This window comes from Phacochoerus africanus, chromosome 2 (genome assembly GCF_016906955.1).
Source record: "Phacochoerus africanus isolate WHEZ1 chromosome 2, ROS_Pafr_v1, whole genome shotgun sequence".
In the NCBI taxonomy this organism is placed as follows: Eukaryota; Metazoa; Chordata; class Mammalia; order Artiodactyla; family Suidae; genus Phacochoerus; species Phacochoerus africanus.
The window spans coordinates 243,692,609-243,712,197 of record NC_062545.1 but is presented as its reverse complement, the minus strand read 5'-3'; the positions used below and the strand labels follow the sequence as shown (position 1 = coordinate 243,712,197).

Sequence of the window (19,589 nt, the reverse complement as noted above, 5' to 3'; positions counted from 1 at the left end):
CTTTATGACTTTTTAAAATAAAGGAAAATTTAAAAATTATTTTAATATTTTTCTACAAAACTCTTTTGAAAAAAACTGGAGAAGGACCACAAATAAAGTCTGAGATCACAAACTATTTGAACAGTAATGTTCCCCATCACTGCCATCACCAATACTTGATGAGGCCTGCCTCACCCTAGACAGTGGTCCACACTTGTAAGGACATATTTACTATCAGGAAGCTTACTTAAATAAGGGCATGGAGAGAAGGCAGAGAGCAGTCTAACTACTATCCTGGGATCAATAGTTGGCCCTCTTTCTTTCTACATTTTCTTCTTTCCCTATTTTGCTTAATTTGAATCTCAATCTTTGTCCATATCTTCAAATTCTATTCCTTGAGTAAGGAAGACTCAATGATACAATAATTACATAGTTAGGCAGCAAAACAATGTCAGAGTTGAATCACTGTCCATAGAATGCCAAACTAGACTCCATCCAGGGCTGAATCTGGTCACCACTTGTCCACCATGGCCTTGGCTTTTTTTCCTTTCTTTTTTTTTCTTTTTTTTTTTTAAATCTTTTTAGGGCCACACCTGTTGCATACAGAAGTTCCCAGGCTAGGGGTCAAATCACAGCTGCAGTCTCTAGCCTGTGCCACAGCCACAGCAACACAGGATCTGAGCCACATCTGCGGCCTACTCCACGGCTTGGGGCAATGTCAGATCCTTAACCCACTGAGGGAGGCAAGAGATCAAACCTGTATCCCCATGGATATCAAGCTGGGTTCTTGAACTGCTGAGCAAGAATGGAACTCGCTATCCTTGGCTCTTTATGCTGAGCCAAACCATACATATACAACCTTACCCATTACAGGACACAAAGCTCCTAACAACCACGGTGGCTCAGAAGCCTCCTCATCTCTACCAACCTTCCCCTTTTGCTTCTGGTTTGCTTATGTTTGCTTTCATCTGCCTAGGCCTCCCAAATCTGACAACCATTAAACTTCCTGACATTTTATATTTTGGCACCTCATATATTTTCTCAGCATCCCTTTAACAGTGAGTTAAAAACCATTTATGAGGGATACTGCAGTGTTTCTCAAACTAGAGTACTGTAAAAAATTTTCCCTTTTTAAAGGAAAATAATTCTCCAAAGACTCTAAGAATACGTCTACAGATTTTAAGAAATACTGATTTAAGTTCCCTTACCTGCCTGAAAAAAATAACAGAATCTTGTGAACAGTTATAGGAGAACCTAAGATCCTAGAAACAATGTGATTTATTAAATAAATATTTGTCAAGTAGAATGTAACTTGGGCATTTAAGGTTAAACCTAATGAAGAATTGGTTTTCCCTGGCTGGTAGTTATGTAATTTTATTAATGTACTTGGAAACCTACAAGTTTAAGAAGCTAATGTCAAAACTCCAGATATTCTCCTGGAGTTCCTGTCATGACTCAGGAGAAAAGAATCTGACTAGTAACCATGATAACACAGGTTCGACTTCTTTTTTTTTTTTTTTTGTCTTTTTGCTATTTCTTTGGGCCGCTTCCGTGGCATATGGAGGTTCCCAGGCTAGGGGTCTAATTGGAGCTGTAGCCACCGGCCTACACCAGAGCCACAGCACGCGTCTGCAACCTACACCACAGCTCACGGCAACGCCGGATCGTTAATCCACTGAGCAAGGCCAGGGACCGAACCCGCAACCTCATGGTTCCTAGTCGGATTCATTAACCACTGCGCCACGACGGGAACTCCAGGTTCGACTTCTGATCTCCCTCAGCGGGTTAAGGATCCAGCATTGCTGTGAGCTATGGCGTAGGTTGCAGATGAGGCTCAGATCTGGCATTGCTATGGCTGTGGTGTAGGCCAGCAGATACAGCACCGATTCAACCCCTAGCCTAGAAACCTCCATATGCCGCAGGTGTGGCCCTAAAAAGACAACAAAACAAAACAAAACCTCCAGGTTATTTTCCTTTATTCTTCATTCTCTAAACTCAAGCTAGTTGCCATCTTAGACCCTGACCGATTCATGTAACATTTGAGTTATCTTGGTTCTGACTCCAGAGATACATAACCTACTACTCCTTAATCACATGCAATCACATACACAGAAAAGCCCAGAAACACAAACACTATGACATACAGGCAGAGCATACTGGCCTACAGTAGGCAATAAAGAGAGTAGGTAAGTATGGTCATGACATTACAAGATTCAGCAATAGGAAAGGGACTACATGAACTACAGTACCAAAATGTCTCAAGGTATGGGGTGATGGCAAAGAGAGAATCAAACAAAGGAGGGACAAAGGCAAGAATGTAGTGGGTCGGTGACAGGGAAATAACAGACATTATCTCATGTTGTTCTCCCATTAATTTACAAAGCTCACTGTGATCAACATTCTGAAGGTCACAGAGGTAATAAATGGGAAGTATTTGATTTAATTCATTACAAGCCAGTTTTCATGCATTGGGTATAAAGCTGGATTATACAAGCCAAAGGGAATAAGGCATAAGATAGAGACAAAACTGGACTAGCAGCAAGGATGACATGCTATTGAATGAATGGCACAGAGTTTCTCAATTTCCCCTTGACTAGAAATAAGGCTGGTTCCATAGTTAAAGGAATAGAAGAGGGTACTTAAGCAATAAAGTTTGAAGAAAAATAAGCAGGGTGCCTAGTAGATATTAATTTATTAACATCTACTGGACCACACCTAGATCTCTCAATGGCTTTGCAAGTATTTTTTTTTATTGTGGTAAAATATAGATAACATAAACTTTACAATTTTAAGTGTATAATTCAACGGCCTTAACTACATTCACAATGTTATGTAACTATCTTGCCTGTCTTATAGGTTCTTTTTTTATACTATTCTCTATTCTTCATTGAGGTTAGCATAATACCATGCACATAGAAAGCACTCCATGAATATACGGTTAATTTGCCTAAACACTATCATGTCCATGTGATGATAATGAGAGGATGTGGTCACTCTAGTTATGTTCCCAAATCATGTGGTGTCTAAATGGGGTTTCTGTTGTGTCCTTGACCATGTGGTCATGAGAACTCAGTCACCCTAGGAATAGTCATCAGGGATTCTCCTTTGAGCTTTTGTCTAATATCATTCTGTCTCATGTCCTTACACAGACTATTATAAATAGGACATTTGTATAGAGCCATGGATATACCCAGTTTTCCTGCAAAAATCTTCCTTAAATTAGGGGTTAGGAGCTGCTTACATAACCTAATCAGATATATAACTTCTTAAACTGTCACAAAGCCTTATTTTCTTTTCATGTACCTGTCCCATTGGAAGGAAAATGTTTTCATCTTGAATGAGAAGCACTCTGTACATGTTGTTTGGTTTTTTTTAATCAACTTTATTGATGTATAATTTACATACCTTGTAACTCATATATTTTTATGTGTACATATTTATGACTTTTGGCAAATGCAAATTATCTGTGTAAACATATATGCACAGACATTACAAACTGCACTTACAAACTGTGATATAACGACTGAATAAACCTTGATTCTAAAACCAACAAATATTTTGGGATGTTAATTGTATTATTCTCTTTTATATGCAACTATATTAACAGATTGTACAGATACCTAATTCAGAAACATTTTGTTCTGATTTAGAAGTAAAAAAAAAAAAGGAAAATCCTTTAAACAATTTACTTTATTCAATTTAAGGCATTACTTTTCAAGAAAAATCCACAAATTAGAAAACAAGCAGTTAAGTGGCTAGTACTAAAAAGCCTAGAAGTCGTATTTTACGACGAACACACTAGAGAATCAAGGGTTCTTAGGAAAATATGGTGAGGTATGCAAAGAAGGATAACTGTGATCTTACAGAGTTGAAAAACTTTTTCTGTTTTTTATTCTTTTCCATTATGGTTTATTACAGGATATTGAATATAGTTCCTGCCATACAGTAGGACCTTGCTGTTTATGGTTTATTACAGGATATTGAATATAGTTCCTGCCATACATAGGACCTTGCTGTTTACCCATTCTATACATAATAGCTTCCATCTGCTAATCCCAAACTCCCAATCTATTCATCTCTCACTTCCCCTCCCTCTAGGCAACTATAAGTCTGTTCTCTATGTCTGTGAGTCTGTTTGTTTTGTAAATAAGCCCATTTGTGTCATTTTACTTATTGATTTATTTTTTTAGGGCTGCACTCATGGCATATGAAAGTTCCCAAGCTAGGGGTCAAATCAGAGCTATAGCTGCCAGCCTACACCACAGCCACAGCAACACAGGATCCGAGCCGCGTCTGCTACCTATACCACAGATCATGGCAATGCTGGATCCTTAACCCACTGAGCGAGGCCAGGGATCGAACCCGCAACCTCAAGGTTCCTAGTCGGATTCGTTTCCGCTGTGCCACAATGGAAACTCCCCCCATTTGTGACATTTTAGATTCCACATATAAGTTATATCATATGGTATTTATCTTCCTGACTTTGCTTAATCTCTAATTGCATCTATGTTGCTGCAGATGGCAATATTTCATTCTTTTTTATGGCCAAGTAGTATTCCATTGTTTGTATGTACCACATCTTCTTTTTCTTCTATTTTTTTTTAAACAAAATGCCCTATCTTCTTTATCCATTCATCTTTTTTTTTTTTTTTTTGATCTCTTTGCCATTTCTTGGGCCGCTCCCATGGCACATGGTGTTCCCAGGCTAGGGGTCAAATTGGAGCTACATCTACCGGCCTATGCCAGAGCCACAGCAACGTGGGATCCGAGCCGCATCTGCAATCTACACCACAGCTCATGGCAACGCTGGATCACCAACCCACCAAGCAAGGGCAGGGATCGAACCCGCAACCTCATGGTTCCTAGTCAGATTCGTTAACCACTGTGCCACGACGGGAACTCCTATCCATTCATCTTTTGATGGATAGTTACCTTCCATGTCTTGGCTATTGTAAATGGTGTGCTACTATAAACACTGTGGTGCATATATCTCTTCAAATGACAGTTTTGTCCAGATATATGCTTAGGAGTAGAATTGGTGGATCATATGGCAACCCTATTTTTAGTTTTTTGAGGAATCTCCATATTGTTTCCCATAGTGGCTGCACAAACTTACACTTCCACCAATATTGTAGAAGTGTTCCCTTTTCTCCACACCTCCTCCAGCACTTGTTATTTGTAGAATTTTTTTTTTTATTTTTGCCTGCTGTACAGCATGGGGATCAAGTTATTCTTACATGTATACATTTTTCCCCCACCCTTTATTCTGTTGCAACATGAGTATCTAGACAAAGTTCTCAATGCTACTCAGTAGGATCTCCTTGTAAATCTATTCTAAGTTGTATCTGATAACCCCAGGCTCCCAATCCCTTCCACTCCCTCCCTCTCCCGTCAGGCAGCCACAAGTCTATTCTCCAAGTCCATGACCGTTTTTTCTGTGGAGATATTCATTTGTGCTGGATATTAGATTCCACATATAAGTGATATCATATGGTATTTGTTTTTGTCTTTCTGACTCATTTCACTCAGTATGAGAGTCTCTAGCTCCATCCATGTTGCTGCAAATGGCATTGTCATTCTTTTTTTTTTGGCTGAGTAGTATTCCATTGTGTATATATACCACCTCTTCTGAATCCAATCATCTGTCGATGGACATTTGGGTTGTTTCCATGTGCTGGCTATTGTGAATAGTGCTGCAATGAACATGCGGGTGCATGTGTCTCTTTGAAGTAGAGTTTTGTCCGGATAGATGCCCAAGAGTGGGATTGCAGGGTCATATGGAAGTTCTATGTATAGATTTCTAAGGTATCTCCAAATTGTTCTCCATAGTGGCTGTACCAGTTTACATTCCCACCAACAGTGTAGGAGGGTTCCCTTTTCTCCACACCCCCTCCAGCACTTGTTATTTGTGGACTTATTAATGATGGCCATGCTGACTGGTGTAAGGTGGTATCTCATGGTAGTTTTGATTTGCATTTCTCTTATAATCAGCGATGTTGAGCATTTTTTCATGTGTTTGCTGGCCATCTGTATATCTTCCTTGGAGAACAGTCTCTTCAGGTCTTTTGCCCATTTTTCCATTGATTGATTGGCTTTTTTGCTGTTGGGTTGTATAAGTTGTTTATATATTCTAGAGATTAAGCTACAGTTGAGACCTAAGCCACAGGTATAGAAATGCCGGTCCTTAACCCACTGTGCCAGGCCAGAGATCAAACCTATATCCCGCTGTTCCCAAGATGCTTCCAATCCTGTTGTGCCATGGAAAGAACTCCAAGGAATTGTTTTTTAACTTTCCCTTTCTGATATTTGTTAGCATTGAGAAATGTAACAGATTTATGTTTGTAAATTTTGTATCCTGCTACCTTGCTGAATTTATTTATCAGTTCTAGTAGTATTTGTTCTTGTAGTAGTGTGTGCCTTCAAGGTTTTCTATAATAGTATCATGTCATCTGCATATAATGACAATTTTACCTCTTCTCTTCCAATTTTAATAACTTTTACCTTTTGCTTGTTTGATTGCTGTGGCTAGGACTTCCAATACTATGCTGAATAGAAGTGGTAAGAGTGGGCATACTTGCTCCAGATTTTAGTGGGAAGGATTTCGGCTTTTCATCCTTGAGTATTATGTTGGTTGTGGTGGAAAAACTTTTATATGGAAACAAGATCAAACTTTTATAGGACATAGCTCCAGAGGGCAAAAGTACCAGAAGAAAGTTATTAAGGGGATAGTTTATATTACATAAGATAGAAGTTTTAAGAGCTAGAGCCTCCCAATGGAATGGTTGTATCCTTGCACTGTAATTGTTTTTAAAAAAGCAAAAGATCATTTATTTGAGAAGCTGGGACAAGAGCAGAAGGATTAGAGTAGTTGGCCTCTTAAGTCCTTTCCAATTACAATCCTGATATTGTGTCAACTAGGAACTTCTTATAATTTAAGGCCGGATTTCATGGAAACCATAAGTCAGATATGCACAACCCATAAATCATGGTCTGATCAAGAACAATGAACTAAACCCAGACAGAAGTATAAGCGGAAACAGGCTTGCACCTATATGTACATACATATATACACACACATATCTACTTTCTCATAATTCCTGGGAAGGAAAAATAAGAATAACTTAGAAAAATGACAGAAAATCTGTTCTATCTTTCCCACCAAATCTACTTTGTTTCCTAATCTACGTTAACAGTATCACTGGCTACCTGATTATACAGAATAAAACCTTAACGTTATTTTCCTTGACTCTTCTACGTTCCTCAAATTTCTACTAAGTCTATCCCAAAAATACCTCTAAAATGTCTTTTAGCTTTATACTTGTATTTCTATGCTCTCAGTGAAACTCTTGCTTTGATTCCTAAGTAATCCTTCCAGGTGTAATCTCCTTCTTTACAAGGCTATAATTCACCCTGCTAACAGTGATCTTTCTGAAGCACAGACTGAATCAAATGACCCTAATCTGCTCAAAAATCTACAAGATCCATGATACCTACAAAGCAAAGTTCCAATTCTTTGGTATGGCCTTCACTGACATCTCAATCTCCTTGCTTAATTTGCTTGTGGTATCTTATGTGTTGGTTACACTCTAGTGTAATTCATAAAAGACTACACACCTCTCTGCTCCATTCTTTGTTTAGATGTGTTCAAATGCATCCCCTCATTTCTACTTGTGGAAATTTCACTCAATTTTTAAGACTCAAGCAAATGCTACCTATCTTGTACACTATCCTTAATGCTTCTATGTCACAACCCCTGCCTCATTTCCTAAGTATTAAATGCTTCTTCTTGGAGCTGGTAATATTTCTTTTCATACCTTATTTTTACATTTAACAATATTGATTGAAATTTCAGTTTTGAGGGTCCAAGCTTATGGTGCCCACTGTAAATGCCTAAAGGCAGAGAGCAAGCTTCATGTATTTCTATATCCAACCCTGTCAGAACCCCAAGTGTTTAATAAATATTTTTTAATTGAATTGAGATTTGAGGACAGTGAGACTCATACCAGACTCATAGCTCAAAACCAGTCTTGAAAATTGTAAATTCTATTAAAATTCTTATCAGAAGCCTAGTGATTAATAAAAGTCTCTTATCCTACTAGCCTAACATCTCAAAAAGTCAAAAACAGTCATATACTTACATTCACTAGGAGAGAGAAATCAGTGACCAGTTGGCTAAGTTCAATTAAGTCCTTTAAAAAGAGAGAAAGAGGAAGTTACTCCCATGGTTCACAGCTACCAAAAGGAAAATAATTTTTAACATACCGCTTCTAAGGTTTCCCATGATTCTGCAGCATTTTGATCTTGAGGAATTTCAGGGAGTGCATATATCTGAGTCATACTCTGAGGTTCAGTTTCATCTTCAGTAGTGTGAAATGCTCCTGGATGAACATAGCCTCATGTTTAGAGTTTATCTGCTTTGTTAGAAAGACAGTAGTAGCATGAATCCATTCCATAAAACAATTACCGTGCAAAATGCTTACTAACTGAAGTCGGCTAAAAGTAAATGGATTATTTATCAATGGGAAGGTAAGTTAACAATTTTTTCAAAATTATTCTAGAAAGTTATTCCCCCAAAATGGCTACAAATACTACTTACCTAAGCTGAATAACTAGGGCTAAATGTGGAAGTAGCACCAAAGTAGAACTAGTCTATTTGGCCAATAATCTATCAAAAGCTATCCAGTAGAAATAAACTTAACACTTTTCGTTGCTAAATAATTAACCTTTCTTTAGCTATTTCAGTAATAACAGATTCACAAGATGTTTAAAGTAGGGAAGCGAAGTGGTTTTAATCAATGAAAATTGGTCATTTGGGGTAACAATAAATTTGTCATCAAACTAACGCCTCTTACTATATGTATCTTTTTGTACATATTGTCATCTTTCTTCTCCTCGAAGTAATTTTTCAGGGCCATGCTTTCCTTATTTCTATGTATTTTCTGACTTTTTAAAAAGCCATCAACCCACTAATGCTTTCTTCATTAAACACTGCTATAAGGATGAATTAATTAATGGCAGTTCTCTTGTGGTGCCACAGGTTAAGGATCTGTGTTGTCACTGTAGCAGCCTGGGTTGATGCTGTGGCATGGGTTTGATCTCTGGCCTAGGAACTTCCACGTGCCACAGGTGTGTCCAAAAAAAAAGAAAAAATGAATTAATTTATACTCCAAACCCCACCATCAAGTCTTTCTTATTTCCTTCAATTGGTTTTATCAAATATTCATTCATTAAACTGCTGTTTATAAAACGCCTACTATATGTGAATCAGTGTGTAAGGTAAATCATAAAACACTTCCAAAGAATCAACGTATCATAGTGGTTAGGAGTATGGGCTTAGTCACAAAGATCTGGGTTAGAATCCTTGTTTGACTATTTACTTGCTCTTTGACTCGGGAAGGTATTGACTTATTTTCCTCATTTGTAAAATAAAGTGATATTTATTTTGCACTGTGCCTGGCTTATCTATCAAGTACAACTGGTTAATAAATAGTTACTACTATTGCTACTGCTACTCCGCTATTATTAATGGAGCTTACTCCATAAAGTGTGTTATAGACATGTTAAGAGGCAAGTTCAGTACAGTCTGCTAAGAACTATGATATGGGTAAGTATGGAACATTACATGAGCTCAGAAGAGAGGTATTTAACTTAAGATTCATAGAGGAAGAGTGGTCCAAGAAAGTTCTGAAGCTGAAGCCTGAGAATGAACAGAAATTATATAGCTGAACTGGGGCAAGGGTAGAGAAGGAAGGAGAAGAGTATTCAGGTCAGGGAGGATAATATTTATATAAGTTTTCAAACTAAAAGGAGTCAGTAGAGCTAAGCATGGACTATAACAACGAAAAGCAAAGGTTGAGGCTGGAAATCTAAGATGACATCACGTATGGTATGTAAAGGCATATGGAGGTTCCCAGGCTAGGGGTCTAATTGGAGCTACAGCTGCTGGCCTACACCAGAGCCACAGCAACGTCAGATCTGAGCCGCGTCTGCGACCCACACCACAGCTCACAGCAACACCGGATCCTTAACCCACTGAGCGAGGCCAGGGATCGAACCCTCAACCTCATGGTTCCAGTTGGATTCGTTTCTGCTGTGCTACAACAGGAACTCCAAGAGCTTTGTTTTTAATGGAACTATCAAAAGAAGTTGGGGAATATTGGTAAGCTGAGGGTACAAAATCATATTTCAGATTTAGAAAGGTAACATAGCTGTAGTGTGAAGAATGGGTTAAGGATGGAGTTGAAAGTTGAAAAATTAGAGTAAAAAACCCATTTGGAGGCTTTTCAATGTGTCTGGTGCAAAATGATGATGGTGTGCTCTAGGATGGTGGCAGCAGAAATGGAAAGAAGAGATCTAAAGGTCTATTTCCCTTACTTCCCTTTTGTCTTCCTTTATGCAAGCTCAAAATACCTAACACTGCAGTATTTTCTGAGCACCTATTATGTATGGTGTTGAGTATCAGGGATTAAAAAAAAAAGTGTATAATACAAAGTAGATGCTCTCTTTGGAACTTATATTCTAGAAGAGCAGACATACAAAGAGACAATCCTAAAACAGTAAGAGAGTGCACTGATATATAAATAGATATAGATACATGTAGTATTTATGGTAGTTTAAGCTGGGGGTAGCATCTGACCTAGCTTAGTGTGGTGTGCAATTTATGGGATAGCTTCCTAAAAGGGGGGAATCTCACTAGGCAAAGAAGATAGGAATATAAATTCTAGGTAGAGAAACCAGAATGAAAAAGGTCCTCAATGGTGTCATCTAACAAAAAATCAGCAGTTTGGTCTTGCCAAAGCATAAAACAAAAGACCTATGGTTCCAAGTGTAAGACACTATAGATGGTTAGGAGGGGCCCTGCAAGCCAGTTAAAAACTGTGGACCTTAAATGGCAGACAGTGGAGAGATACTGAAGGGTTACAAGCAAGGAAATGATAGCGTGACATGTGACACTTGATCTCCTCCTAAAAGTAAGGCATTATAACTCTAAGTTCATCTTCTCTCTCAATGTCTTTTTTCATCCTACCCTATAATTGAATGGTATTTTTCTAAAACTGCATTAGTATTTTACTTTCAAAATTTGTGAATATTTTACCTCTTAAGGAAATAAACCCATGTGAATTATTTAGGAAGGGCACAGTCAGTTGACTAAAAGGTAATTTGTAGGCTTATCAGAATTGACAATGTTCTTTCTAATTTTGAATCTTTAAGAACTGAATACATTTCCCTACCTTAAAGCAAGAGCAAAAACATCAGATACAGAGTAAGTTTTATACTACAAAATATGGTAAATACCCAGCATTTTAAAGGCTCTGATTTTTACAAATGCTTAAAAGAGTTATTTATCACATCCTAAGTTATCACATAGACACTTTTCACTTTAGTCAAAGTTATTAATTACCCTAAGATCTTTCTTCTACTTAAAATTTCTTTTGTAAAAATAACTCTGATTTCTTTAACAGGATGATTAGTAATGATAACTATTACCATTAACAGATCAAATGTAAAGTAGAACTTTATAAACACAACACCACTCTAAAGATTTTTTTAAGCTGTAATCTTTGTACTATTAGAGAAGATTCCAATGAGCTATGCCAGAGTACATAATAAAATGAGAGACTATCATACGTAAATTCTTCATGTAAAAAACAAAGGGATGGGAAATGTTTGACATTTTAAGCACACATAAAAGATTTCCCTCACTGAAAAAATATGAAATGTTTAAGTCATTTACGTTTTACTTGAAACCAAACTGCGTATGCATCTTAGTTCAAATGGAGTCTTACAACAAAGAAATCTGTTCTCTTCCATGGAAAATCCTGCTGTAAATTTACAGCTCAGAACATCACTAATCAATTCAAGGCATGACTAACAATTAAGAAAGGAAACCCTTTAATTTCTACAACTTCCATAATTCATTTATTCCAGCTTGTATTAAAAATCATTATCTCAGCAATGATCCATTGACTTTGAACTTTCACAAATTGCTACAGACATGATGAGGCAAAACATAGAGACAGATTATAGCTGCAGAAAAGATGGCTAAAGAATTCTTATCCTGGAGTTCTCGTTGTGGTTCAGTGGTAACAAACCTGACTAGCATCCATGAGGACATGGGTTTGATCCCTGGTCCCATTCAGTCAGTCAAGGATCCAGTGTTGCTGTGAGCTGAGGCATGGATCACAGACATGGCTTGGACCTAGCGCTGCTGTGGCTGTGGCATAGGCAAGAAGCTACAGCTCTGATTCGACCCCTAGCCTGGGAACTTCCACATGGCACAGGTGAGGCCCTAAAAAAATAAAAAGAATTCTTATCTTGTCCACAGAAGTCCAAATTGCTATTCTTTTATATGACATAACAATCTCACTTCCACCCACTTGCAAACAACAGCAAGTATTAAGACCATGTGGAATATACATATCACTCAGCAATGTTTTCCAAATTCCATTTTTAATACCTTATTATTGACTATAAACTCAAATTTTTTTAAAAAAAGGAGTTCCCTGGTGGCTCAGCAGGTTAAGGATCCAGCATTGTCAAGGCTGTGGCTCGGGTTTGATCCCTGGCCCAGGAACTTCCACATGCCATAGACATGGCCAAAAACAAAAAACAAACCAACAACAACAACAAAAAAAACCTCAAGGAGTTCCCATCGTGGTGCAGTGGAAATGAATCCGACTAGGAACCATGAGGTTGCAGGTTCAATCCCTGGCCTCGCTTAGTGGGTTAAAGATCTGGCATTGCCATGAGCTGTGGTATAGGTCACAGATGTGGCTCGGGTCTGGCATTGCTGTGGCTGGGGTGTAGGCCGGCAGCTGCAGCTCCGATTAGACCCCTAGCCTGGGAACCTCCATATGCCACGCATGGGGCCCTAAAAAACAAAAATAAACAAATAAAAAATTCAAATAAACATTAAGATATTTTTAGCTGATCTGAAAAATAAGCTTAATAATGTTGACCTAAGACTTTTTCCCTTTTCTCTACATGTCTAAATATATTCTCTCCCTCCCCTCCCCCCACCTTTCTCCATATATTAAGGGCAATGATTCTAGTAAGAATTACAACACAATATTTGAGCAATTTGCACTAAATTTTGCTTCATTAGTTAAAATCCCATTATAAATCTAAGTTAATTCAAAAGCATTCCAGAATTCTTACATGCTCTCACGGCTTTAATATAGTGAAATTATTTTACGACCATCTACATAAACCTACCTGGCAAGTTAAAATGACTTCTAAATCATGGCTTAGCTGCAAAGGAGAATTCTTAAGAAAATTAAAACCAATACAAAACACAATTCTGAATAATATACAAAAGCATCTAACATGATTCACAAAACTGTCCAATACAAGCATATACACCTGTGATAAAATCTAATATTTCATCAAATTCAACACGCTGGTTTGAAGTTTCCAGCACTTCTAAGATTGGATTCCTTTCTTTTGTGAATATTTGTTTAAAATGTAATAACATTCTGTTCCTACTGCACTGGTGAACTGTGTGTGCTGGATGGGGAGAGAAGCACTGATTTGCTCTGTATGGCTTGATACACCTTTCTATATACAAATCAAATTTTTAGGTTCATCACTCCTCTTGGTGGGAAGCAATATGCTAAAAATGAAACTAGACATACAGGAGAGACAAAAGGGAATTTCTGAGATCAAGCAAGATTGGCAGAGAAGATTTGCTTTAAGAACTCTCTGAATCCGGACAAAAGAAACAGCAAAATCATCAGAGCTTCCCACCTAAACTTAATAAGCTTCTTTCTTTTTCCAGAAAACATAAAATATCCTATTCTACTTGTTATTTCTATCTGTAAATGAAAAACCACTTTTATATTTTGATCTCAGTCATGGAAATGTGGCAACATTGCTCCTGAATCTCTGCTGATGTTTCCAACTAATTTATTTAGAATCAGACTGAATTTTTAAAGGAAAAAGTATTTTAAGGCACTTAACGTCTATGCAAATCAAACACATTTTTCTGTATATGCTGTCACTACTATTATGAGTACCTAAAGCAAAAATAAGAAAAAAGCAGAGTGCACAGGATAAAAACATGTAGAGTGACAGAAAAGAGTCTATAGCTAAAAGCAGACCACACATGGAGCAAACCCAATTCCTACCCCACAACTAAAGTCTTATAAAGTAGAATTTCTTTTCATTATTCTTTTCCTTTCCTACCCTCTCAATTATTTGTTAATAATATATTTCTGGATTTAAGGCAACCCAGTTGAAACTTCACATTTGGTGAAATACTCAGGCACTGGGTAAGACAGCTAATTTTAACTGTTTAATGTTGGCAATGGATTCGAAGTCAAAACACAATATGATGTGCAGACCGTTCAGAATCTGAAAATACACATTGTTTTTAGGTAGAACTTAGGTATCTGATTTTATAAATAGAATGACCATTTCAATCAAATCATCACTAGATGCAAGTTTTGTAGTTTCTCTCAGCAGCAAGTTATTAGTTCTTAAGCTAACCTGGTGTTCCATTTATTAAGAAGTTTGAGAATCGACAGCGCTGGAAAACAAATTTCACCTATTATTCCTTCTCCTTCACCCCCTGGCTCTGCCCCAATCCTCTTCACTTCCTCTGTACACATGCTTCCTCAAATTTTGCCAGCATTTTTTTCAACACCAGTCAGCTCCCTACAGAGAAAGTTAATTGCCAGGAAACTGGGTAAACTGCCTTTTTTTCTAACAATCATCCAATTCCTCTAATGACATATAAACCCAAGTTTGTTAAGCCCAAACAATCCTACTGGTAGAAATACAAACACTGCAATAATAAAATTCAAATTAAATCAAGTATTAGAATACTTAGATAGAACTCAAAATTTGTTTGCTAGGGAATTGCTGATGATGAGCAATTCAAAACTAAATAGCAGAAGAGACTGATACCAGTGATTCTTTCCAGAAAATGCAGTATCTTCACTGTTATTACTGCCATCACAACTGTCAAAATGTCTGATAAATAAGATGGCCCCTAAATCTCATGGAACTTATAAGGCCCAGTTTCTCTACACATGAACATAAAGTATAGGTTTGTACTAAATGATAAGGACAGCATTCAGCCTCATCATTATGGTAGTAATAATTACACATGAACAAGATGATGTAAACAGTAACTACAAGCTATCAAAAAGCATTCTCCCCAAATACTCTTCAACCAAGATTGAGGGCTAAAATTTCCTTCTCCCCCCAAACACTTTAGACAATGTTGTTAGGTAGTGGTTATCTACAGAGTAAAGTGATTATAGTACATCTGAAATTATAAAATTATCTCTGAAAAGATATTTATACATTTATATTTATAAAATACTTATCAATGGTTCACTATGTGTCAAACACTATTACTATGGGTCAGGTACTAGGAGACAATAAAAGCAAGATAACCTAGAAACGCAATAGGAGTTTAGCCTAAATGTTTCTTCTACCTTTTTTTTTTGTCTTTTTGCCTTTTCTAGGGCTGTACCCATGGCATATGGAGGTTCTCAGGCTAGGGGTCCAATCGGAGCTGTAGCCACCGGCCTATGCCAGAGCCACAGCAACGTGGGATCCAAGCCGCGTCTGCGACCTACACCACAGCTCACGGCAACGCCAGATCCTTAACCCACTGAGCAAGGCCAGGGATCAAACCCGAAACCTCATGGTTCCTAGTTGGATTCGATTCCACTGTGCCATGATGGGAACTCCTGTTTCTTCTACTTTTAACACTTCCCTGTAAATTATTGAATCATTAGCACTAAAAATAAAACAGTAAAAAAATCTGGTTTGATACGGAAAACAGCATGAAGTTTCCACAAAAAACTGAAAATAGAACTACCATATGATCCAGCAATCCCACTTCTGGGCATCTATCCAGAGAAAACCCAAAGTTGAAAAGATACATGTGCCCCTATGTTCACTGCAGCACTATTTACAATAGCCAAGACATGGAAGCAACCTAAGTGTCCATCAACAGAAGAATGGATAAAGAAGATATGGTACATATATACAATGGAATATTATTCAGCCATGAAAAAGAATAAAATAATGCCATTTGCAGCAACACGGATGGACTTAGAAACATCATACTAAGTGAAGTTAGATTGTAAAAGACAAACATCATATGATATCACTTAAATGTGGAATCTAAAATAAGAATATAAATGAATATATCTGCAGAACAGACATAGACTCATAGACTTTAAAAAACTTATGGTGACAAAAGGAGACAAGTGGGGGGAGTAGATGGGGGTTTGGGATTGAGGTATATAGAATGATTGGCCAACAGGGATCTGCTGTAAAGTAGAGAACTCTACCCAATATTCTGTGATAATCAATGTGGGAAAAGAATCTCAAAGAGAATGGATGTGTGTACATGTATAACGGAATCACTGTATTATACAGCAGAAATTATCACAACACCGTAAATGAACTATATTTCAGTGAAACTTAAAAATCTGGTTTGAAGTTCCCTGGTGGCCTAGCTGTTAAGGATTCAGCATTGTCACTGCTGTGGCTCAGGTTCGATCCCTAGTCCAGGAACTTCTGCATGCTGTGGGCATGGCAAAAAAAAAAAAATCTGGTTTTAGAGACAGGTAATGATATAGGAGCCTCCTAGCTCCTAGGTAAATGAAAGAGAGAAACTGTGCAGGTGTAACATCTCTAACGTTCTAATGTGTAATTTATTTTAGAACATATATAAAATGTAGCAAGATAGTATAAATTAAAAAGAAAAACTCTAAGGAGTTCCCATTGTAGCTCAGCAGGTTAAGAATCTGACTAATATCACAAGGATGCAGGATCAATCCCTGGCCTTGCTCACTGGGTTAAGGTTCTGTCATTGCTGCATGCTGACATAGGTCACAGATGTGGCCAAGATCTCACGTGGCTGTAGCATAGGTGGACAGTTGCGGCTTTGCTTTGACCCCTAGCCTGGAAACTTCCATATGCCACAGCTGCAGCCCTAAAAAAAGCAGAAAGAAAGAAAGAGAGGGAGGGAAGGAGGAAGGAAGGAAGGAAAACTCTAAAACAAAAGAAGGAAAAACAAGGGCAGCAATTATAATATAAAGCTAGGAAAGTTCAATATTTGGGCTTTTGGTGGTTAAAAAATTTAGATTCAAACAACTCAACCTGAGAAACCTTATCAGTTACGCCATTCAATGCCGAGAAGATTAAAAAAAAAAAAGATTAATTGCCCTGAAGTACCACTGCTCATTAAACCAAGAATTTTTTTTCAGAATTCCTCATAAGGACATTTATATAATATAATCAATAAGTATCAATTACATCCTTATAAGAGTATAATGACAAGTTTCACTGCCTATTTCTTAGAGAATCATTTCATAAAAGTTCATGGCATGACTCCCAATGCACATTTTTCTGTGAAAACCAGAATGCCTAAGAAAGAAGCAAGCCTGCTTAGGCCACACCTGCATCTGGAGATGAAGGAGGAATATTCTGCAGAAAAGGATGACATTCTCCTTAGGAAATATTTTCAAATTTATTTTTAATATATGCACAAATATATACTTGAAGCCTGTAAGTTTCACACTATAGAGAATAGCCTCAATTTTTTTATACTGAAAAACTTTTAGGATATGCATCTCCAGGCACACTGAGAGTCCAAGAATTCAGCATATTGAACTAGGAGGTGATCCCTGGAGATTTACACTTAATGTGCAGTATCAATACAAGTAGGTGATTTAATCAACTGCATTACTATACTACGATCAAGAATAAAACTTAGTACATTACCACCAACAGTCATGGATCTGGTCAAAGAAGGCTGTAATAAAGCTTCTTTATCATCAAATTGTTTTTGAAGTTCTTCTACAGATTCCAGATGGAGCTGGAGAAATTCTGCTGTTGCTGCTGAAGCTTCTTCTTTAATGGGCTCTATCATTCTCTTCAGAAGTCCTAGGTCATCCTTTCGGACTTTCAAACAAAGCTTCTCCATTTCTCGGATATTGGAGCGGAGTTGCTACAAAAGAAAAAAAAATCACTAAAGCCACAATCTCTTAGTACAAAATATCTTTATTTGTGGAGATAATTTGTGGTAACGGCTTTGAATGGAAATGATTACAAATATCCTCTAATATGTTTAATGCTTTTCTATTTTTTTTTATGTCTTTGGCCAAATCCAGCTTTTTTAGAACTCACATCCTCATATTCTAAATTTATTTAGTATTTTTTCTTCATTAAATGTGATTATTACAAATGTAATAATCTTCATAATAATTAAAACACTGCAGAAAAATATTAAGAAAAACTTAATAATTTCCCCACTTCACCAATTCTACCACCTCTCTTAACTAAGTCCTTCCACACACTACTCATTGCTCATACAAACATTAATATATAGAGCCTTTCTTTTTACAAAAAACAAATTACATTATGTACAATAATCCACAATCTGTCATTCCACATCCTAACTTAACAATATTATAACGGATAATGATATTGACCCTCCTGGTCAATGACTGCACCATATTCCATAGTACTGATGTAATATAATTAATTTATTCACTCCTCCAATGATAAACAGTCATTCATTTCTTTCTTTCCAGTTTTTAGTTATTACAAACTATGAAACAAATGTACTAGACTATAAATCCTAATAATATACTGTAATAGCATATATTAGTATTCCAGTATATACTATTATGCTTTGTAGGAACAATTTCTCCAAGTTAAGGTACTCAAAGGATATATGCATTTTTGTTTTAATAGCTATTATCAGTTTTTCCACAAAAGGCTTAAAAACTCAGAATACCACTGAAGTCTGAGTTCCCATTTTCTCACATACTGCCAGTACTACACGTTATCTCACTGATGTTTTACTTTGAATTTCTGAGTGAAGTTGCTGGATTTTTATAAAATATCTTTCTACTCAGGAGTTCCCATTGTGGCTCAGCAGTTACAAATCTGACTAGTATCCACGAGGATGTGGGTTCAATCCCTGGTCTCACTCAGTGGGTTAAGGATCCGCCATTGCCATGAGCTGTGGTTTAGGTCACAGACGTGGCTTAGATCTCATGTTGCTGTGCCTGTGGCAGTGGCTGGCAGCTGCAGCTCTTATTCAACCCCTGGCCTGTGAACTTCAGTATGTCACAGATGTGGCCCTAAAAAGCAAAAATAAATAAATAAATAAATAACTTATTCTCCTTTAAAAATCATCTATTGGAGTTTTCTGGTGGCCTAGAGGATTAAGGATCTGGCATTGACACTGCTGTGGCTTGGGCTCAGTCCCTGGCCCAAGAACTGCATGCCATGGGCGTGGCCAAAAAAATCATCTATTGGTATAATCATAAATTATTCCTAATGTGTCGACATAATGAATTACAGGCAAATTTTACGGTATAGAATCATTTTAACATTTCCGAGATAAACCCTCCCTGGGCAATACATAAAAATTTTTAATATACTATTGGATTAAATTTGCTATTTTATTTGGAATTTTAGCTTATGTATTGACATACATCTCTGTGTGAATGTGTGGGTATGCACAGATGCATATTTGAACAGTGTGTGTGTCTATACCATCTTTACTAAGTTTAAACTACTCTAACAGATTTAAGGTTGTGTGAACTTCACAAAATAAACTGGGGAGCTTTTCA

General features: G+C 37.2%; 1 protein-coding gene across 2 annotated transcripts in view; it reads right to left on the bottom strand.

Annotated features, from left to right (window-relative positions):
• Nucleotides 1-19,589, bottom strand: part of STX17 (syntaxin 17) — a 99,011-nt gene that overhangs the window by 5,827 nt on the left and 73,595 nt on the right. For both annotated transcript variants that reach the window (XM_047768037.1, XM_047768038.1), the window contains exons 4-6: nt 17,728-17,953; nt 8,242-8,357; nt 8,118-8,168 (exon numbers count right to left, since the gene is read on the bottom strand). In XM_047768037.1, coding sequence (XP_047623993.1) covers nt 8,118-8,168; nt 8,242-8,357; nt 17,728-17,953 — 393 coding nt within the window. The remainder of the gene's footprint in view (nt 1-8,117; nt 8,169-8,241; nt 8,358-17,727; nt 17,954-19,589) is intronic.